We start from the raw sequence: 23,440 nt of genomic DNA, 5'->3' as shown, positions 1-23,440 counted from the left end.
AAGAAAACAAATTCAGTCCTCACATTTAGGGATTGGTAAATTGCAAAAGCTTATATTTTTGTTTTTGAGATTAGTATTGCTTTAAATATGCTTTATGTCAAACCATGTTAAAATTCCTTTTTTTCTTTAAACCAAAAATGAATAATGAATGAATTTGTTCAATAAAATACCTTTTGTTACATGGATAGCAGGACTATCACAGGTCTACTGATCCATGCAGTGTCAATAAAAGATGAATCTCAATAGGGATTATACAGCGTGTTGTTTGAAAAATGATGGGAGCAGCTTATTTTTTTGCCTGCCTTTATCTGAGAAACTGCACATGGGTGTTTTGATGATAAAAAAAAAAACTTACTTTTAAGTAGTTTTCCTAATTTTTTCAAAATTTATTTTTACGCATATAAGCTATAACACAGGCAGATAATGTATTCTTAATGGCATTTACGACAACCTGATTTTATTACACTGCAGGAAATCAAGTTCTTTTGGAGAGTAAGTGAATAAGTGTTCTACAAAGTAATAGGATGCAGTCTGCTAGTTGCATTACCCTGCATGTGTCATGTGAAGAGCAGGAATCTGATGTTATGTGCATATGCTAATTGCTGTCATTTAATGGTAGAGAAGCAATTTTGCCAAGATGAAAACTCCTCCTGTGACACAACTTGTTTACTGCCCAGTTAAGAGCTAGCACCAATACGGCATCTACATTCGCAGCCAGCAGCAATTAAAGCAAGGAACACAAGCACAGAATCTTTTGTACATATTTCCTTTTTACAATTTCTTTGGAAAATTGCACTCTTTCATTCAAAGAACTGAAAATATTGTTGAGCAGGTGCTGTAAATTTAACTTTAGTCCTTGCATGTTGATTTGACTATGAATGAGAGAAGGCTTTAGATTGAAGCTTTCTTTACCTTGTTATGTGTGGCTTTGAAAGTATGCAGTGCATTGTCCTGCAGTGCACTCGTGGACCATGACTGTTGGGCATGAAGACAGGAAAAAGCAAATTGAACCTTGGTCCCTATGGTCAATGCTTTAATGATACCCAAGTCATTTCTAGCAAACGCAGGATGGACAATTAATGCTGCTGGCCAAGTTCCTGATCCATACAGCCTGCATTGAAACATGTGTCATGAGATTTAAAATGACTATTTTAACGTAGATCCAGCTGTGGCCATGAACTATTAAATGTTTTGTAAGGCAAGGTAGATATAAAACCTGCAGGTAGACTAATTTGAGTTGATTTACTGAAGGAGAAGAGCAAAGAGAATGTGATTTTGTTTATTTAGCTTAGTGAAAAAAGTGAAACCGTGTTCACTTTAAATATTCAATCATTTGCAAAATGAAAAATAAAAACATAAAAAAACAGTTGATTGGCTGACTGAAATAAACATGGCTTAAGATATTTACTATGGTAACTGAAAAGTCACTACTCCTTTAGCAAATCAACTGTATTGATTAAAACATCACTAATTATTAGGGCATTTGATGTATATTTTGACTAAAGAAATTTAGTAAGAATCTGATGCTAGCTCGCTAAACCCTAAGCAATTCACTATAGATACCATGTGATATGCTATAACTATTTTAAAGCCCATCCAAATTAAGTCAATAATTCAACTGAGCTTCAACATTTGCTTTTATATTGATCCCGGTCCTCCAGGATTTTGTTAGCTAACCAAATACATGTGTCTGCTAAAAGAGCCACTAAACATTGATTTTAGGCGAATAAGGCTGGCTTATGTAAAAAAAAAAGGAACAGGAACCAGCCAGAAATATTTATAGCGAAAGTATTAGAGTAGAGATTGAGTCCTTCCAATGCATAGTAGGCTTTCTGTACAGTTATGTTGTTAAAGAATAGTCATTTGTCAATTCCAGTCTTCTTTCAGACTAAAATGGCAGTTACATTTTGCAGCAATTTTTATAAATTTTGCAGCAATTTTTATAAATTTTGCAGCAATTTTTATAATTTTCAAGTATCACATTGTATGAGTAAACACTCTTTTTACACTTATTTGTGAATGTGATCATTATATTCTTTCCCATCAAGTAACTATTTTTGAATGCTTTTGTTTCAGATTTAGTGGTCATTTACATACCTTTAACAATTGCTTAAAAGTTTATATTTAGTATTCTTATGTATTTTATAATAAAAGCAGAATTTTTAGGCAAAGTGCTTAAATTTTTATATGTATCTAAATAAAATAACTGATGCAGTCAGGTTAAAAAAAATGTCTTTGCTCCTGTACAATGCAACTTATGACCCAATTAATGACATTTGAATAAAACATGTTATGTTTTTATATAAAAAAGAATAATCTATATCCCCCCATGCTCTAGTCTGAGACTGTATATTTAGCACTTTGGAATTAAGAACATTGATATGGAAAGAATATATTGCTATTGGCCAAAACATTTTACATATATGACACGCTCTTCCTTAAAATCATGATATTTTCCAAGAATTAGCACAGCCTAAAATTCATACCATACAAACGCATTGACCTAAAATATATAAGTGATGTGTAATACATTTGACCCAGCTTGCTTTACCAATCACTCCCTGTTAATCACTTTCACAATATTGGGACTGCCAATTATCATATAAGAAACTGTATTTTCTTCGGCTTTCACTTGACAGAAGGGCAAAAAGTCACAATTCCAAGTCATAAACTGTAGACATATTGAGATAGAACTAAATAGCTTCTTGGAAAGAATAAAATATCAAAGGTCAAATAAAGTAGTTAAATTACAGTTAAATTGGGTGTTGGTATACTGCACACAAACTGTCTCTTGTAATACGCATATTTTATTTCAGAGTAGTCCAACATGTTTGGAAATGGATTCATGTATTCCATTTTGCAACTATTCAGTCTACAGTTTTTGTTGCAGATTTCTTGCACACTTTAAATGTCATCAAGTTGGTCCTCTGTTTTACTTTGTACATGATTATTGTCCTCCCCTTTAATGTCAGTTAGGGCTACTATCCAAATATATCCACGCATTGGAACGAAAGATACTTTGCATGGGGATATACAGTATGCCAGTGTAAAACTTTGGCCTTTCACATATTTTCCCTCTGGGTGTTCGCTGCGTATACTCCAGACACTATCGTGTAACCTGTGTAGAAGAAAAAAAAACAGTCTCAATAAATGATCTCCAGAATTACAGGACATATCAGCAATAGTAGATGATCTATTTCATTTAACTTCAACAACATATTATATTTAGAAAATGGTAACGTAGTTAACCATGGCATCAAATCAGAATTTATTTTACACTAATGTGTAAAACCAGTTTGCTACTAGTGGCCACATCATTATTGCTTTTTGGCTGTATTATTAAAGGGAATGTGTAGCCAGGCTATGGAAATAAAGTATTTTAATATTCTTGACAAACAATACATTAGCTTTAAGACAAGTCCTTCATAACCCATGTACTGTAGCTGCAGTGGAGCAATTCATCATCAAAGTTCACATCTAAAGTACCAAAGCTATCCTTGGGCAGCTCATTCCTCCCAGAGCTCAGGTGTACAATAAAGCTTAGAAGGTTGCTGTGTTAGGCCTCGTACACACGACCGTTTTCCTCGACAGAATCCATCAAGAAACTTGGTGGCAGAGCTTTTTTGCCGAGGAAAACGGTCGTGTGTATGTTTTTCATAGAGAAAACGGTCAAGGAACTCGATGAGAAAAAAAGAGAACAAGTTCTCTTTTTCCCCGTCGGGAGTCTCAATTTCCTTGTCGTGTTCCTTGTCGGGCTGGTTTTCGTCGAGAAACACATTTGTGTGTATGCATAGAAACCCGCACATGCTCAGAAGGAATCAGTGGAATCAATCTTCCCCTTTATAGTGCCTTTGTACGTGTTTTACGTCACCGCGTTTGAGAACGACGAGATTTTGTCTTGACAGTGTGTACGCAAAGAAAGCTTTTCAAGTTTTTCGACAAGCCTAACAAGGAACTCGTCGAGGAAAACGATGTTTCATTTACAACGAGTTCCTTGGTCGTGTGTACGAGGCCTTACTGTTAGAAAATGGAGCAGGGGGAGTTGAGCTGACTTAGAAAAGACTTCAGTTTTTCTGTTGTGAATTTTGTAAGATTAATTTTTCCACTACATCTGCAGTTGTTTTAAAGATCATATGCTGCTGTAAGAATATTTAAATACAGAGAACCTTGGTTAACAAGTAACACCGTTAACAAGCATTTTGCAAGACAAGCAACTTTTTTTTAATATCATGACTCGGTTTGCGAGTGTTGTCTCGCAAAATGAGCAGTATTATAGAACAATGGGGTGTGCAGTACCTCTTTTGGCCAGAGGTGTGGGGGCACCGGTGATACTCAGAACGGTTCTGAGCCACTTGGAAATACTGGGAATCACTCCGAAATACTTGGAAACGCTCGGAAATACTCCATTCCCAAGTGTTTCCGAGCCTTTCAGAGGGTTTCCGAGTTCAGCCGAGCTGTCCCCGAGTATGCCACAAGCGGTATTGCATGCAATAGAAGTCAATGCGGAAGAAATTATCTTTGTTTCCATTGACTTATATGGAGAAACTCGCTTTGATATGCGAGTGCTTTGCCAAGGTTCCACTGTACCTGGATGTTCATAGCCTAGCCCCACATATAGTTTAAGCAAGAAAAACACTTTGCTATTGCTCATCATCATTTAAAAATGTTGCACATTTTTGTGAATGCTCAATATAGAATCTTTGCTTCCCATGACTACATTTTATTTAGCAAAATTCTACAACATATCTTTGTTTTTTGAAAACACTTATATATGAATAAAAGCCGAGCTCCAGGAAGTTAATCATTTTGATAAACGTGCAGGTACACTATGGGTTTGATTTACCAAAACCAGAGAGAGCTAAATCTGGTGCAGCTGTGCATGGTGGTCAATCAATACAGATTGTTCTCTTACTTCTTGGCTGCTAAGACCAATGCTGCCCGAAAGTTTCCAAATCTCTCTAATAGGTTACACGATAACTGTAAAAACCCTACAAGGGTTCAAAGGTCATAATTGCTTGTCACTCTATTCACAACTGAAAAAAAGATTTTGGCTGCACACAAATTCAAGTTTTTCTTTACAGTTTTGAAAAACAGCGTCTCCCCGTAGGGATATAGTCCCAAGGGAGGGGGCAAGCACACTAACTAACCCCCAGCCATAATGGCTTGGATGATGGGGGCAAGCTTACTGAGGAGAAACAGGAAGTGAGAAATTCAGACAAAGAAAAAAAACATTTAGAAGGGAAATCTAAGAAAAAGGTAAGTGAACCAACAATGCACTAGCTTAAAGGAACCTATTTAAAAAATAAAAAAACAAAGCTTTATGACCCCTTTAACCCCCCTGGTGGTATTCCCGAGTCTGACTCGGGGTTAAATTTTCGTGCTACGATCGGTAACCCCGAGTCAGACTCGGGCTCGCCTCGCTGCAGCCATAGGCAGGGTTTACTTACCTTGTCCCTGGATCCAGCGATGCCACCGCGCTGTGTGAGCAAGCGGGACCTCGCTCGATTCACACAGTGCCTCTGTGTGCCGCCGATCTCCGTTCCCTGCAACGTTACGACGGACGGGAGCGGAGAACGGCGCCAAATTCAAAAACGTAAACAAACATATTACATACAGTATACTGTAATCTTATAGATTACAGTACTGTATGTAAAAAATACACACCCCCTTGTCCCTAGTGGTCTGCCCAGTGTCCTGCATGTACTTTTATAAAATAAAAACTGTTCTTTCTGCCTGCAAACTGTAGATTGTACATAGCAACCAAAAGTGTCCCTTTATGTCAAAAATGGTTTTAGAGCTGGAAAACAGCGATAATAAATTATAATCACTTGCAGAATTGTGCGATAGCGATTTGCGGGGAAATTCGTCATAAAAAAATAAAAGTAATGACAGCGACAATTCTGCAACTGAGCAAATTTCAGGGATTTTGAGTTGATTACATTATTGAACATTTTTTATTATAATTATATTATTATTTGTTATAATTATTTATTATATTATAATTTATCATTTTGTTTTTAAAAACATTTCATACCCGGGATGACTACTAGACTCTTGTTTGGTCAGATTTAAGTGAGTTATTCCTAAGAATTGCAGCCTTACAATATAAAACGCCAAATTTCCTTGCAGATAATGGTACCGCTTTCAGCACCTTTTTTCTGAAAGAATCATACCGCCAGGGAGGTTAAGTAGTTTTTTTGTAGTGTTTTCCACAAAGTAACTCTAGTTGACCCTTACAATTTGAGTGAGGGACGGAAGCAGATCCTGATGGTGATTTATGGGATTTATTCTTTTGGTGGGTCTGCTGTTCATTATGACTGATGTGGATCTGAATTGCTGGATGACATGATTGATGATGGACGTACAGTACATGGTGGGACTTTCTGCATTTTTTTTAAAGGACTTGTCATCACTTGTGGTTTAAATATTTTTGTGAATGAGTAGTGGTACTGTACACCCATTACTTATTTACATGTGGTGTAGAATCTGTGGGTCCCCTTATGGATGGCTAAAGTGGGGGTGCAATCTCACCCATTCCTTTCCTGACCAGCCAGGCTACATGTTCAAAAAAGAGTTTGGTACCATGTTTTGGGAACTTCACTTTCTTGTTTGTTTGTTTTTTGCATAGGGTTCCCCCTTAAAATTCTTACCAGACCTGAAGTCTCTGGTATAAAATTTGAGGAGAACTTCACTCCATTTTTGTATTGGGTCCCCCATTAACATCTATACATCTATACCAGACCCTCATCTATGATAAGGGCCTCTTTCGGTTTTGCTGCAGTATAATGTATATATATTATACATATTTGCACATTTAACCATTAAGTTAAGGGCAAGTTAAGGGCATACATACAGGATTTTTTTTGTTTTGAAAGTCTCACTTTAAGCATTTTTAAAAACCCTGCACCCCCCCCCCCCCCTCCGACCAAATAGATTTTTCTTTACGATTTCTTCGTTTATTTTTGTTTTATTACATGTTGGCATATACACATATTAACATTTCTCCATTTTCAGCAGTAGTAAAACATAAAGTTGCTCTTAATACATAAGACAGATGTATATCTTCTTTTTATTTTACACCTTAAAAATGCATGCAGAGTGTAGTTAAACCCCTGTCAGGTTTTTATTTTTGTCATCTGTGCCCCACTGAAGAGTTTTTTCTTCATCCCTTCACTTCTTGTCCTGTAGATAAAAGTGAAAATCTATCCAAAGTGAGAAAAATTCCATCTTAGACAGTTGCTCCCAAGTAGGAAACGTATAAGAAGATTTCACCGAACAGTTTTGGCTTTCGATACATTTTAATTGAGAAAAAGAAAGGAGATTTCATCAGTTGACCCAAAATTTCCCCAGTAGGACCCTACTACTTCTTTTCCTTACTCCTTTTTTCCTTAATCCTTTTTTCCTCTTATCTTATCATTATGCAATGCCCAGTCCCTGCAGGTACAACAAGAGGAAATATCCACTGATTTGTGTGCCTATGGTCAACATAAGAGAATATGTTCTTTTACTAAGAAATTAGTACACAGCAGCATACTCCCCTTATAACTGGATACAATCCGTCCATCACGATTGCTAAGTTTTCTATCCCAACAGGATCTTACTACATGACACTGTACTAAGAATTGCATATTTAGGATCAAATAACAAATTAATATCTGACCATTGGTGTCCCAGTGCTTTAACATTTGGGACATTAACAAGAAGTAGAACCCTTGCTGATATCAATATCCCCCAACAGTACACCCTTTCCCAGTCATTGCTTAAGATGCACTGTTGCTTTTTTACTAAAGGAGTTTAGAATATGCACTTAATAAAAAATGTGAATATTACATTTTTCTATCATGCAAGAAGCAAATTCCTATTTATGTCACCTGCATGTGATTAGATGCTCAAAGTGAACAGGAATTGCTTTTCACTGAATGAATAAATTAAATAAATATTCACACAGTCTACCATGTAATTATTTTCAACTCCTTTAGTAAAAATCAGCTCAAGTATGTCTGCCATATAGAAGATAGTTTGTGCCTGTATGAATTAGCATAAAAAAGGTTACAGCAGATAAAGCCACAACCAGACCAGTGGCTCTTAGCATTTTAGGTGGCTTAATAACAATGATAAAACAAGCAGTTCATGTAGGGCTTCCACTATTGCAGTTATTAATATAGAATTAAAAAAGTGATCAAAGATTCCTCTCCACCTTGTAATCTCCACCTTGTAATTTTCTTACATCAGACATATTATAAGTGACTGCATCTAGAGAGCACGTCTTTGCTGTATGTACAGTAGCTCAGATGTGCATGCTGTAAGCAAGAATGCCACATATGGTAGTTTTCAACAGAATTGGGCTAATTTGAAGAGCCGCTGGCTATTTATTGCTAACAAGCTAGCAAAAATACTTTCCATAAATCTTTAGAGACCATGGTACAGCTAAAATATTAATCCTTTATTTCATCAATCAGTAGCCTGTCTCGCATGAGCTAGAAAATGTATTTTAAATAAATTACTCATTTTGGCATTATTTAAATTTTAGGTGATAACATTTGGAATAAATATATAAAACTTGTCACTCTTTGGGCATAAGTAGTAGAAGTCACAAAATGAGGAGCTGTATGGGTCACACCTCCTCAGACATAGCTGTAAATAATAGGGGCAGACATAGAGACAGTATACCTCTCACTGTGACCCAATTTCTTTATTCAGGGCAGTCTAAGTTTGCGTAAAACTTTTTTTGTTAAATCTGCACAAGGCACAGTGCTTACATTTAATACATACACAATATTGGTATAACGTTCAGCGTTACACCATCTGATGAAAAAGATTAAAGTTTAAAATTTAAATGAAAATGCATGCATCTGCAGGCTGATACATGAAGGTGCAGCCATGTGAATGGTGAGTTGATTGAAAGTTCTGGGGGCTGAACCCCTAAAAATGAGTCTCTAAAAAAAGTCCCTAAATGGAGGCTGTAAAGGCAAAGAGGCTGCTTCAGGCGTGACCTCGGGAACCCGATCACCGGGAACATAAGGAAAGCAAAAGGAGAAGAGAGAAGCGCCAAGCCAATCCTTTAAACAGCTTAAGAATTTATTCAGTGTATAAGTATAAAACAACACTAAAAATGTGTGTGACAAATGTTGGAGCACTTGCAGAGTGCTAGAGCGGGTGGGAGCTTCCACTTGCAGTGTCACAGGAGCACCAGAGCTCCTGTGCAAACAGCTTGCTATGGGGGGCACCCAAGCCAAGCTGCAGCTCTGTGTGTCCATTCAGATACGGAGCTGTGGTTTGGCCCCACCCCCACACTTTCCTGATTGGCTAACTGACTTTGATTGACAGCAGTGGGAACCAATGCCACAGCTGTGTCTCAGCTAATCAGGAGGGAGAGTCCTGGATGGCTAAGACACTCATGGACATCGCTGGACAGAGATGGGGCTCAGGCAAGTATTAGGGGGGCCGAATGAGGCTGCTGCACATAGAAGGCTTTTTATCTTAATGCATAGAATGCATTAAGATAAAAACCTTCTGACTTTACAACCCCTTTAACTGCTCTGTGCATAGCACAGCTTAGCTCCACTTACCACTTCCTTCTCACAGCACTTGATTGACAACAGCAGAAGCCAATGGCTCCTGCTTATACATCAGTCCCTGTGAGTAGGGGGAGAGGGGAGAGAAGATAGGCAGCTGAACACAGAGCTGGATTGATTGGGGTAAGTATTTAGGGAGGGGCACATAGCAAGTTTAAACATTTTTTTTAAATTAATGCAGGGAATTAATTAGCATAAGAACCACTTTACAACACAACCACTAGAACCTGTTGTTTCATGATGCATTTTGATTTTTATCATTTTCTAGATAAGTAAATAAATAAATATCTACATTTAGGCTCGGTTCACACTGGGGCGACCTGTCAGTGCAATGGAACTGTTCTAATTGGAGCCACTCAAGTCACTACAATTTAGAATAAGGTTCATGTACTACTTGGGAGCGACTTTGGAGCAGCTTGCATTGACTTCTATTAAAGAAGTTGTTTGCAAGCCATGCTGAAGTCGGGGCAGTGCATCACGGCTTCAGAGCAGGGCGACTTTGAAGCCACCCCAGTTTGAACTGAGACTTACTGTGAAATAGTTTGTGTTTTCCCCCTTTATGTTTGTGCATTTTAGCTAGATTTGTACCAGGGTTGACCAGTTATATAAATGGCAGACCTAGAAATCCCTGCCAAAGGTTTGCATATCGTCTTTAATGTGACCACACTGTGATCTGCTTACTCTGAAGATATTCTAAGATTTAATTTAATTTAATTTGAGCTGTGACAGCTACTATGTGACTCCCAGCATAGTGAAGTTTTTAATGCCATATTAGCCGGACACATATTTGCTCATGCTTACAATAAAAAAAATGCTTTAAAAAAAAAATCTACTTACTGTTTTAAGTAGATTTAAACCTTACCTGGATTATGTGTATTTTGCTTAAGCACTGGACATCATAAACAATTAACATTTTAATCAAATAAAAAAAAAAAAAAAAATTTTTTATCTCAGTGCTCCTAATCTTCTACAATCTTTTAGTAACCACTTCCTCTATACATGCACTCCAGCGATGGATGCATGCTATGTCTAAGGCCAAGTTTATAAATGATGACAATAGTGGACCATGCTTAGACAATGTATGTGTATTTGGTATGAGATGATAGTTAGAAAATCTGACAGCCTCTTAGCAACCAGTGATGCTGCAGGAGGTAGATCTTGATTGGGAAGCTGAGACACTATTTCGCCATCAGGTCCACCCTCCCCTTGTAATTGATAGCAGACAAGTGTGTGGTTTCTTTAGCCAGTATCAGGCTGTCTATTGGTTAAGGCTCTGACCTCTCAAGGGGAGCTGACCTGAAGGGAAACTAGAGTCTGTGTATCCCTATTAGGTTCCACACCCCAACATACAAAACCCCCTTAATCATTGTACTGTTTGTATGACAGCTGCAGCAGTGAGGAGAATGCACAGTTGCACTGATGCTGGAGTGTCCATCGGGACACACTGGCCTTAGTATGCCTCTACACATGGTGTCTGCCCCAGATTTGCATACCAGTTTACAACAGGTACAGGCTACTGTCACCCACACCGACATTTATCATGTGGAGGCACATAGGTATTCTATTTAACGTCTTAGACACGCTTTATGAATTCTCCTGATTGTGAAAATGTATCCTAATTCTAAGGAATAGAGCAATACCATATCCATCTTTCTGTTCCCAGCCAATCAGATTCATAAATTCTACATCAAATGAGAGCCTGAAATGGTTATAGCGAATATATGGTATTTTCAGTAAATTTTAGATATGTGTGTATAGGAGATCAGCTTAATGCAAATAATCTTATCAATGCATGTTGAAGTTTGAATAACTGTGTTTCTCTATAAATATGTATGTGCATGGTGACAGTATTTTCTGCTTTTTACATGTGTAGGTTCTTGTTTCCTGCTTTGCCTTGCTTCACAATAGTTTGGTGTTACTGTTCTTCCTTACACTGTAGATCTATGAATCAGCCGATTAAAAACAATGCACTGCCTGCCTGGTGATTTTTTTTATCTCTACAGTTTTGGGCAAAGGAAAGCAGTGTGATTGCATATTGAGTGTTTGCTCCATCCAGTGGCTAATCTACACACCACTATATTTAACACACACCAAAAAAATATATAGAGGAACATATACATGAAAATATTAAAGTCACATCACAAATGACTTGAGAAAAATACTGCAAGAATACTTGAGAATTTGTAATTGCTGAAAATTCCTTCTACTTTCACCTTTGGAAATCAGTTCAGACTGCCTCTTTAACGATGTAAGCTTGTTATCAGTTGACAAGTATTTAACTAATTTTATCTACATACTAGATACCAGTCATGCTGCATATATGATATGGCACCTTTCAACTTCTCTCATTGTTACCAAATAACAAAAGCAGAGACCTGTAACAAAACCCAGTGTAGCTTGCAGCTAATTAAGTACATTTAGGTCACCTCTATAACACGTATCTCAGTTTGCAGGTTTGCAATGTAACGTGTACTGAGGACTAATCGCTTCTATTTAAATGTAAAATTAAGCTCATGTCACTTTCACCATCACTCTTAATTTTGATGTTACAAAAAGCTTTCTCAATTACTTAAGCCATGTATGTCTGCTAATCCAAATGTGCACCAGTTGCATTTCTATTTAATAAAGAAAATCAAAAACCCAAGTTAGATTTAATGGCTTTTTTTCTCAGGCTTTTCCACCTTTCATTTCACCTGGTGGTCCTGAATACGTCAAGGCACGGTATATATATCCATATGTAGATATATATCTATATATATTTGACAATTAATCAATCCTGATGTACTGACTGTCTGTCTGATTTCTAGAGACCCTTAAATGCAAGAACAGTGCTAATACCCCCACAATGGCCCATTTTTGTAAAGAAGAGTTATAATTCTTTGACAACATTCGTTATTTTTCACACACAGCAAGTGCATTCTTAGAAAAACACCCAAAGAAACATTCTACTACTCTTCTTGACTATGGGGATACCACAAGTGTGAGACTTTTTCACAGCCTAGCCAAATAGAGAAGCCCATAATTCAAAGAGCACCTTTATGCGTTCTAGGGGCATAAATTACATATTACATTTTTTGACTACCTATTACATATTTTGGGGCCCTGGCGCACCAGGACAGTGAAAACAATTGGGGACACTGGCTCTGTTGGCACTGGTCATGACACTGGTATGACGGGGATCAGGACACTGGTATGGAGGTGATCAGGTGCCTGGTGTGGTGGTGATCAGAACACTGGTATGGCAGAGATCAGGAAACTGGTATGTTGGCAGTGATCAGGAAACTGATATGGTGGCGATCAGGGCACTGGTATGGGGTATGGCATTGATCAAGACACTAGGGTGGTGGTGATCAGGACTCTGGTACTGCAGTGATCAGGAAACTGGTATGATGGTGATCAGGACACTGGTATGACATACAGCGGTTTGGCATCGCCGCAGTCAAGGATTACTGGCTGGTGGCAGTGGTTTGGTGACACTGACAGGTTTAGCTAGTGATAGGGTACACTGTTTTGGCAGCACTGGTGACACTGGGCAGGTGAAATAAATGACAGATGACTGGCTGCACTGGGGGCTAGTGATCAGGGTCACTGTGGGCTGGGTGACATGGTGTGTGTGTACTTACAGTGTGACAGTTTGATTACATTCAAAGGCTGCGGAAACAGTTCTCTCTCCTCTCACAGATGATCTCTGTGGGAGGAAAAATAACCCGTCTTTGCTTTCACTTGCAATGTATGCAAGTGATTGCTGTGCTTGGACACAGCGATCACATCTTACAAGACCAATTTTATTGGTCCTGTACCCAGTCATTGTGATATGCTGTTTCTGGGGGGCACAGCAATAACTGGGCTTATAGGTGTACACTCTGTGAGCCGCGCACAATCAGCTGATGGCAGAAGATATATGGGTATATCTATCTGCATCAGTACTGCTCTCGTCTGACCGTATATATATACATTGGCCAGATGGGAGGTGGATACGAGATGTTCATTGTTAGGGTTTACATATACTTTAAGTGAAGGCTTTGAATGATAAAAACTTAGTAAGCAACCATTTATAACAGCACTATCTTGAAGAGGCATAATGATATACTATAAATGGCTGATAAATCAAGATTTGATCAGCACTTGAAACTGAAAATACAATTTAATGTTCTATAGCAACACACATTCAAAAATGTAATACAGTAAAAATCATTCCTAGTATGTTTAACAAACCCATGTGATGATAACTATAAAAAGCTGCAGGAGGATGTTGATTAGGGATGAGTCGAACACCCCCCGGTTCGGTTCGCAGCAGAACATGCGAACAGGCAAAAAATTTGAACATGACATGCGAATGTCTTTAAAGTCTATGGGACGCGAACGTGAAAAATTGTAAAGGTTAATATGCAAGTTTTTGTCATAAAGTGTTTGGGGACCTGGGTCCTGCCCCAGGGGACATGTATCAATGCATTTTTTTCAGGAGCAGTGATTTTAATAATGCTTAAAGTGAAACAATAAAAGTGAAATATTCCTTTCAATTTCCTACTTGGGGGGTGTCTATAGTATGCCTGTAAACTAGCAAATTGTTCCTGTGTTTAGAACAGTCCCTGCACAAAATGACATTTCTAAAGAAAAAAAAAGTAAATGAAATACATTGGTCCTGGAAATACAGATAAAAGTCATTGAAAAAAAAACGGCATGGGTTCCCCCCCAGTCCATTACCAGGCCCTTTGTGTCTGGTATGAATATTAAGGGGAGTCTCGAACCAAAATGTAAAAAAAATGTGTGGGGGTCCCCCCAAATTCCATACCAAACCCTTCAGATCTGGTATAGATTTTAAGAGGAACCCAGTGCCAAAATAAAAAAAAAATGGCATGGGGTTCCCCCTAAAAATCCATACCAGACCCTTATCCGAGCATGCAACCTGGCTGGCTGCAGGAAAAGAGGGGGGGGCGAGAGAGCTCCCCCCTCCTGAACCGTACCAGGCCACATGCCCTCAACATGGGGAGGATATCCCCATGTTGATGGGGACAGGGGCCTCATCCCCACGGGGTTAGAAGCTGATTGGTTTCTATACAGAAGTGAGCCTAATTTTGCACTCTCCAGCTTTAGTAAATAAACCCGATTGTGTACTTAAAATTGGGGTATGCCTGTACCCACTGTTGATCCAGAGGAAAGGAAAAAAAAACAATAAAACATGACAATTTGTTTGGGGGGGTCCTTCCTGATCCCTCAGGAGTCAAAGGAGGCAATTGGATATTCTCTGAATCAACTACGATACTTCTGGTGTTATTACCTATAAATATTAGTACCCAGTAATATTTTGTGCATTTAGGAATGCATCAAGCTCTTTCCTAAAACAATCTACTGAGCTGGCCAGAACTAGTTCCACATTTACCCAGCTTTTACTGTAAAGAAGCCTTTCTGTTTGTGGGGTTTAAATATATTTTCCTCTCAATGTAATGAGCGTCCCCTTGTCCTCTGTAAAAGTGAACAACTCAACACTAAGTTCACTATATGGAACACTTATGTATTTATACATGATGATTATATCCCCCTTTAATCACCTCTTCTCAAGAGAGAATAAAACCTAAACATGGAATAAAATACAAATTGTATATAGATAGTGCAAATGGAACAGTATGGTCACCCTAAGGGAACATATATAACACTGAATGAAAGTGTTCTATAGTCCACAAAAATAATTGGGAATGATGCAAACTGATAACACACAGCGGTGGGTATAACATTTACACGCAGTGTGTATTATTCAGCCCCAAATGCACCAAAAAGGCATCCAATTCATGTTGGTAATTTACAAAAAAAAAATTACAATCAAAAATAACAATAACATAAGGAATGAATTATAGGCTAAAATAGATATAAATGCATCAAGAGAAAGCTTAAACCATTCGCTTTAGCTGTAATAACAATGTAAGAAAACCTTACACAGAAAAGGTAAGGCAAATCATTTAGTAACATGTTCCTGGTGATGCTTCTTGACTCATTAATTAATATAATATTCATTAACATAATATTCCAAATAAAGAAGTGCAGCAAATTATTTGTATAATAATACATAAAAAAATTATGAACTATGTTAACACATTATTTCAATGCCTCATTTGGACTTGGTGTTTAGTCTTCTTCTAACCATAATTAAAGTTAACCAGTATTAACAAAAATAGGTAAATAAATAAATAAATTAAAAAAAGGCCAAGTCTAGGGCAGACATCCTCCAGTACCATAACTAACCTTTCGCTGCCAGAGCCGTTTTTGCAGTTTTTTTTGCACACAAATATTATATATTAAATATTATATATTATATATTTTCTGAAAGCAGATACCCTACATTACCACAAAGGAGGTAAAAAAACACACTAACATAGAATTTTAGGGCAAACAAATGCAATATATTACCCATATTTTTGATAAAATATAAAAGACGAGGTTGCACCGAGTAAATGGATACCCAACATGCCAAACCTTAAAAATGATGTGCGCCTCTGAAATGGCGACAAGCTTCAATACCCTATATTTTCTATAGGCAACTCTTCAAAAGCCCCCTATAGGTATCAGTTTAGTGTTACAGAGGTTTGGTATTAGAATTATTGATCTCACTGCGGAGTACATGGTTATATGTAACATGTGTATAGCAATGAACGTTTTCATGCGTAGGCACCCTGGCACATTTGTTTATGTTTGTGCATGTGTATATGTGGGGGTGGGGGGTCTCACAATTTGTTGGGGGGGGGGGTTTATGTGCTTGGATGTAACATTTTTTTTTTGATGATTTTTAGGTGACAGGTTCTCTTTATTGAGATATGCAGGGTCTAAAAGACCCTGCATGTCTCCCTTGTGTTCCCCTTTACTCCACTGAATGTTTTGCAATGCAGATCGCTTTGCAAAACATCTTTTCCCGGCAAAGCGAACCGGGGACAACGAGAGCTTGACACGGAAGGGACATCAGAGACGTCGCTTTCCGGGGTCACAAGAAGAAGGGGAGGAGAGTGGATGGGTGTCCACTCTTCTCCTTCCCCTCTACCTGCTGGCACCCACCATGGAGACCCTGGGCCGTTGATGGGCAAGGGGAGCCCGGTAAGCATGTACCGGGGTCTTGTGAGAGCAATCCGGCGGCAGCGGAGCCACCGGATTGCTCTCTTCTGACAGGCAGGAGTCTGCCTGTCAGCTTCACACACAATCGTGTTGGCTGCAGCCACCGGGATGTGTGTGTTACCCCCTGCCATTAAGTCCATACGACATACAGACCTGGGGGCGAAAGGGTTAAAGTCAACTTTGTGATTTTTACCTACAGGTAAACCTATAATAAGGCTCACCTGTATGTAAAATGAATATATCCTAAACTTGCACCATTTAGGGGATATTCACCCTGGATTCAGCAGGTGATGTCACCGACACATGCACTCTGAAGGTCCGGCATACCATGACAGACCTCAGACCTCAGAGTCCGCAAACTTGGAAGGAAGAATGGGGGAATATGGAAGCCCTCTCAGTGGCGACAGCGCACCATATGTGATATATGTATGATGCAATGCATACTAGCACATTAGTATTTGTTTTCCAGGCAATGTATTTTATTTTATTATTGCAACAGTTTACAACAGCTTTATACTTTCTTCCATGAGCAGAATTATAGCTATTATAATAAAATATAATGGAATGGCACAAGGAACACATGCACTTTATGTCTTGATTTGTTTGCACATATCTCTGTACTGTATATACATATGAATTTGGTCTGTTTTCTGGTTTGTTTACATGTAGTACTTTGTCCCATGTTTCTAAGTGCTTTCCAACAATAGTTATGATGTTCAACTTGCTCCCCTCCCCTCCTGACATGGTCGATCTGACAACAGCTATGAAGGAGCCAGCTGATTTGTAGTTTTTCTCGGTTATGAGCACTTTGTGAGGACAAGCAATGGCAAGAGGAATATAGAGGGAGGGGTAGCAGCTTTACCCTGCATTTTTCCTGCATTTCCTTTTCTTGAAAAGCTGCGACAAGCTGCAGCTATTAATCAGACATCTCTTTCATAGCTGTTGTCAGATCAGTCACAGCAGAAGGGGCAGGGGAAAGTCAGATCTCATAACCAGGGTTAGAAAGCACTTAGAAACATTACTACATGTAAACCAACCAGAGAACAGTGAAATGCTAAAACCAAGAAGATGTATAAAAAGAGTTACCTAAAACTACAATAATAAATGCGTATATACAAACATAAGTGCAAAGAAATGTATATGTGCTTTGTGCCATTCCATCATAATCCACTATTTCACATCCTTGATAATTAAAGTGCATAAGTGCTTCATGTAACGCACTGTGAAAAATATTTCAAAACGTAGTTCTTCTCTATGGCTCCCCACTGTCTTTCACACACTCTGGGGTTGATTTACTAAAACCAGAAAGTACAAAATCAGGTAACCAATGAGCTTCCAGTTATTTTTTTATGACAAAGCCTAATTTAACCTCTTGCCATCCAGGCCAATTCTGACATTTCTCTCCTACATCATATTTTTTTTGCTAGAAAATACATAGAACTCCTAAACATTAAATACGGTATGTTTTTTTAGCAGAGATCCTAGAGAATACAATGCAACTTTTTTATCTCGCACATTATTTGCGCAGCGATCTGTCAACCGCGTTTTTTGGGGGAAAAAACGGTTTCATGCGGCCCATTGGACGGTGGAAGTCAGCTGCGCTTCACCTTATTCACTAACCTCTGGTAAAAATTCCTTTACAAAGTGCAACTTACCTTGCAAAGTGAAAAGATGCTCTGTCTTTAGTAAATCAACCCCAGTTGCTCAAACACAGAATTCTCACCAGTAGAATTCCTGAGAGATATAATGCCACGTACACACGATCATTTTTCGGGTTGTAAAAAACAAAGTTTTTTAAAAATGTAATTTAAAACGATCGTGTGTGGGCTTCAGAGCATTTTTCTGGTTCTGAAAAACGGACAAAAAATGTTCCCAACATGCCCTATTTTATAACAACGTTTTAAACTATGTTGTTTTTTGGGTTGTAAAAAATGGTCGTGTGTGGGCTTTAACGACGTAAAAAATATGCGCATGCTCAGAAGCAAGTTATGAGACGGGAGCGCTCGTTCTGGTAAAACTAGCGTTCGTAATGGAGATAGCACATTCATCACACTGTAACAGACAGAAAAGCGTGAATTGTCTTTTACAGTACTAATACAAAATCAGCTAAAGCAGCCCAAAGGGTGGCGCCATCCGCATGGAACTTCCCCTTTATAGTGCCGTTGTACGTGTTGTACGTCACCGCGCTTTGCTAGAGCATTTTTTTTTAACGATCGTGTGTAGGCAAGCCGTTTTAATGATGAAGTTGAAAAAAACGTAGTTTTTTCTAGAGGCTGAAAACCTTTGTTTTTTACAACCCGAAAAATTATCGTGTGTACGCGGCATAAGAAACTGTAAGGTTTTTTACCTCTTTGTATCCATAGAAAGTGAACATATAATATAAGGTAGAATTGTCCTTTACTTGAGTGCAAAAAAAACAGCAAAAAAAAAACACAACATTGGAATACATATCCCTTTGACTAAATCTGTCACGGTAGATTGAATTTCTATTGCATACATAGTCAAGTTTAGATGTTTCTCTAATTAAACCCCTACCACCACCAGAGAACCTGCCTGCAAGTTACTGCTGTTTGGATCATGTATTATAGGACCACCAACTAAGCAAAACATATGCCACAGATCAACAGTAACAGAACTTCACTCTCCATGTTGTTTACAATAGAAAGACTGCATGATCAATTAGGCGCTGGCAGGGCTAACCAACTTTCTTAATGTATTTAAAAGAGTGTCATATCAGCTACATTAGAAATAAACAGTGGCGCAGAAGTTCAAACATGTTAATTGTTCCTAATTAAATCTATTAATTGGAATTTTCTTCTGTAGACTGCACTTTTCCTTAGGAGTATGGGCTTTTAATAATCTATATTGTTTATGTCCTACCAAAGCATTTCTATTTTTTTATTTATTTTTTTGATTTATGCAAAGAATTAATGATGCAGAACTTTTAATGGAGCGGTTTACCATCTGGTCAGATGTCTTAGCTAGTCAGATCATACTGAGAATGAATGTAAAATTAAAATCAACAATGGTGCTGTGAACTCAACGGAACAATCACTTCATTTTATCTGAGTGAGCAATCCTTAACATTTCAAATCAGTACCACCTCTCCTGCCAGAAGGACCTGAATCAAATTAATATCTAACTGCCGTAACGATGTGCCTATTATTGTGTAGAGACAACAACCAAAGAGACTGGGCATGTCACTCCACATTTACTTATATTTTATGGAATGTCTGCAGAACTTTCTCCTTTTATGCGATCAATAGAAAGTACACTCCTGTTATTTTCGTGAAAGAAGCTTTCATATTGTCTTATGGTGATTCCTGTCATTGCTAGACATTAGAAGAAAACAAATCTCCCTACATGCTATGTCAGGTATACAAAGGGACTTTTGCGGTGAATAAACAATAGCTGAATTTACAGAGTCTAAGGTGTTTATGAATGATAAATAGGTTGTTCATTTTGCAAAGAAGTTTTCCCTAGAGCCTAATAACTGTAATGACATTTCACTTTGCAAAAATGGCCAATTACTGGCTAGAAAAATTAAAAACAGCAGTTTGCTTGCACATGATTGGATGATGGAAGTCATTTGAGCTTCCCCTCATTCACTAAGCTCTGGAGAAAGTTCCTTTGCAAGTGTAACTTCCTTTGCAAAGTAAACAGTCTGCTGTCCTTTAGTAAATCAGCATATACTACTTAGAATATACAGTATATCAATTAATATGAATACTAATTAATATTAATTGATATTGTCTACTGATAATGAGATTGTCTCTAGATGAATTAGTTACCATTGGCTTAAATTATAAGGCAAACACACTTGGATATCCACTTCAGCCCCCTAATGACCAGGCCATTTTTTTTACGATACAGCACTGCGTCACTTTAACTGAAAATTGTGCGGTTGTGCGACACTATAACCAAACAAAATCGATGTCCCCCCCCCCCGCAAATACAGCTTTCTTTTGATGGTATTTGATCACCTCTGCGATTTTTATTTATTGTGCTATAAACAAAAAAAAGCAGACAATTAAAAAAAAAATACTTTCTGCTATATCCCAATAAAAAATAAATAAAAATATTCATCAGTTTAGGCCGATATATATTCTTCTACATATTATTGGTAGAAAAAAAATGACACTTTTTGGGGACCAGTGACATTATTACATAAAAATGCACTGATCAATGTAAAAATTACACTGGCAGGGAAGGGGTTAACACTAGGGGAGGCGATCAATAGTTTAATGTGTTCCCTGGGAGTGTTCTAACTGTAGGGAGGATGGGCTCACTGGGACATGACAGAGATCACTGTTTCCGATCACTGGCAACAGAAGATCTCTGACATGTCATTAGGCAGAACGGGGAATCGCCTTGTTTTCATAGGCAGTTCCCCGTTATGCCTCTGTACACAGCGATCGCGGGTTGCAGGTGGACATTGCTATCCTCCTTGCTCAGACGCACATACACCTTTGGCGGTTTGCGCAGGAGAGCTGAAGTGCCGCAGTATAATGATGGCAGCTGGTCGGCAAGAGGATATAGATCCCTATTTTTAAAAGGTTGTTTTAAGCTGAGTCTAATGAAATGTCAAAATGACAGTCACCTTTGTATAAAACGTTGTGAATTGAGTCCTTCTAAGCACATATATCATACCAGCAGTGGTTCTAAACCAAGAGCTCTGTGGCTGCATAGAGGCCCTAGTATATTTCAAGGGGCCATAGCTAATAAACTATAAGGAAGATTATGGCACATGATATAGCAAGTTGCCATAGAAAGACAACATGTATAATACTGCAAACATTTTCAAATGAATCAATTTAAAGTGAATGCCGCTGACATTACATCTCAAGAGCTGCTTAGGCTACATTCACGTGGATGGATATCTATGGATAGTTTGTTGTGTTCAGAGTCAGCTAAATGCCACCCCTGTATGCAGCAACACTCTGTGCTATGGCTGCGTACAAACTGGCCAATTACTGTACAGTAGCTGCAGCTAGTTTGTGTGCAACCAGAAATGCTGTCCCTGGACAGGACATAGGATCTGTATTTAGGGTCAGTCAGATACTCTATTGGAATGTAACCATTTGTTAAGTGTTACATGTGAACAGCAGTGGTGCTGGCCATTGATTTGTACAAAGCAAAAATCTGCCAACTGTTACTGGTCACACACAGCATGAGCAGGCAGCATGTACAAAAGCCATCAAGAATCAGAAAGGTTATGCATATTACATGGCAACACTGTGTCGGCCTCCCTTGAACACTGATATTTAGCCCTGTGACGCATCTAGGCCTCATTTTCATGAACATGCAATTATATAAATGGTTATAATGATTTACAATACTAATACATACTGTGCGTTTACTTGCATTCAGCTTCATTCAGTTTAGCTGAGTTAAAAAAAAATGAAATCTATGCATCCAGTGACAGATTAGATATCCTAAATACATTTTTTTGCAGGTACATTTGGTGCCCATTTTGTGAAATGACTGGTGTTTTTGTTCACAGGATCAATTCCAGTCACTGCAAATGGCACAGGGAAATCAAACATGTTTCCTTTGTGCCTGTTCACACCACAACACTAGTGTTATGCCCTGTAGCTCCCCCTATGTCAGCACCGTTCATCTCATTACAGCTCCACTGTGGTAGATAGTTGTAAATGAAATGTCACTTTGACGTGGCAATAAATGAATACAAAGATAAACAGTACCATGTGTCATTACAATGCAAATAATTGCTCTCCACTACTTGTACAGAACAAGGCAGGTATGTGTGAAAGGGCAATTTAATGCCAGAAATGAGTCTGGAAAGTATACTGTTTGTTTATACTTCCCAGATCAATTTGATCATGTATTTAAATAACACCAATGAAGGAGGCCCATGTGATAATGCACATTTCAATACTTACTAACAAACCAACATAACAGAACATGCATCTGCTTTTGCTGAAATATTTGGAAAATAAAGACTTTCCCTTTCACTCAACCCTACACACTAGCAGTCTCTATGATAGCAGCAATGAAAACTCTGTGCAAAGATTCAGTTTACATGAACCCTTTCAAGGCCACCAACCTATGGTATACGTCAGGAGCAGTGGAGAGTTTTACACAGGAAAGTATATAAATCTGAAAAGCTAGGTGGGTGCAAGTATTCAGATGGCTGTACAGCTGACTGATTGTTTTCATTCACCTCCAGTACATTTGTCCTCCACTCACAAGCCCCTACCTTGTTTCTGTGGCTCTTCACTCCCACCTGCAGACCAAGGATTGTGAATGTGTGTGCTGCTGAGTAGTTGGAAGTAAAACCAACACACATTCATTTTTTGATTTCCCATACCTAGTAAAAACCTGGAGGCAGCTAAGGAATGAGCTAATGAAAAGTGATATGTGCCCCATTAGCTTCAATGGAGGGCAAGTGTGACATCAGGGGTAAAAACATACCTGATGTATGATTAAAGACAACCTGTCATTACCAAATTGGATTACATAGAAGAATTTTGGTAACCTATGCAATAATAAAATACATTTTAGAGCAAAAATAAAATAAAAAACATTACACCCAAGCACTTAAATCCCTCCTAAAATGTTTAGGTCTCCAACCCTAAATCCACATACAAGCACATGCATACATTTTTAAACACATCTTTCGGTGGCACCTACATATGAAAACATTGATTGAGCTACTAATGTACATATCACCGTGCACAACTGAATGAGAACAATATATCTAGGGCCATTATTCCTGAGTAACTCTAAACCGATATCCTGCAGGG

At 38.2% G+C, this 23,440-nt stretch overlaps 1 protein-coding gene across 2 annotated transcripts in view; it reads right to left on the bottom strand.

Moving 5' to 3' along the window:
- Positions 1 to 362: 362 nt before the first annotated feature.
- TAFA3 (TAFA chemokine like family member 3) overlaps positions 363 to 23,440 on the bottom strand; it is a 558,411-nt gene continuing 535,333 nt past the window's right edge. For both annotated transcript variants that reach the window (XM_040337473.1, XM_040337474.1), the window contains one exon: positions 363 to 3,118. Coding sequence is in view for 1 of the 2 variants with exons in the window: in XM_040337474.1 (XP_040193408.1) it covers positions 3,107 to 3,118 (12 nt within the window). In the remaining variant the exon portion in view is untranslated. The remainder of the gene's footprint in view (positions 3,119 to 23,440) is intronic.

Source organism: Rana temporaria, chromosome 2 (assembly GCF_905171775.1).
Source record: "Rana temporaria chromosome 2, aRanTem1.1, whole genome shotgun sequence".
Classification (NCBI taxonomy): Eukaryota; Metazoa; Chordata; class Amphibia; order Anura; family Ranidae; genus Rana; species Rana temporaria.
This window is presented reverse-complemented; position numbering and strand designations above follow the sequence as displayed.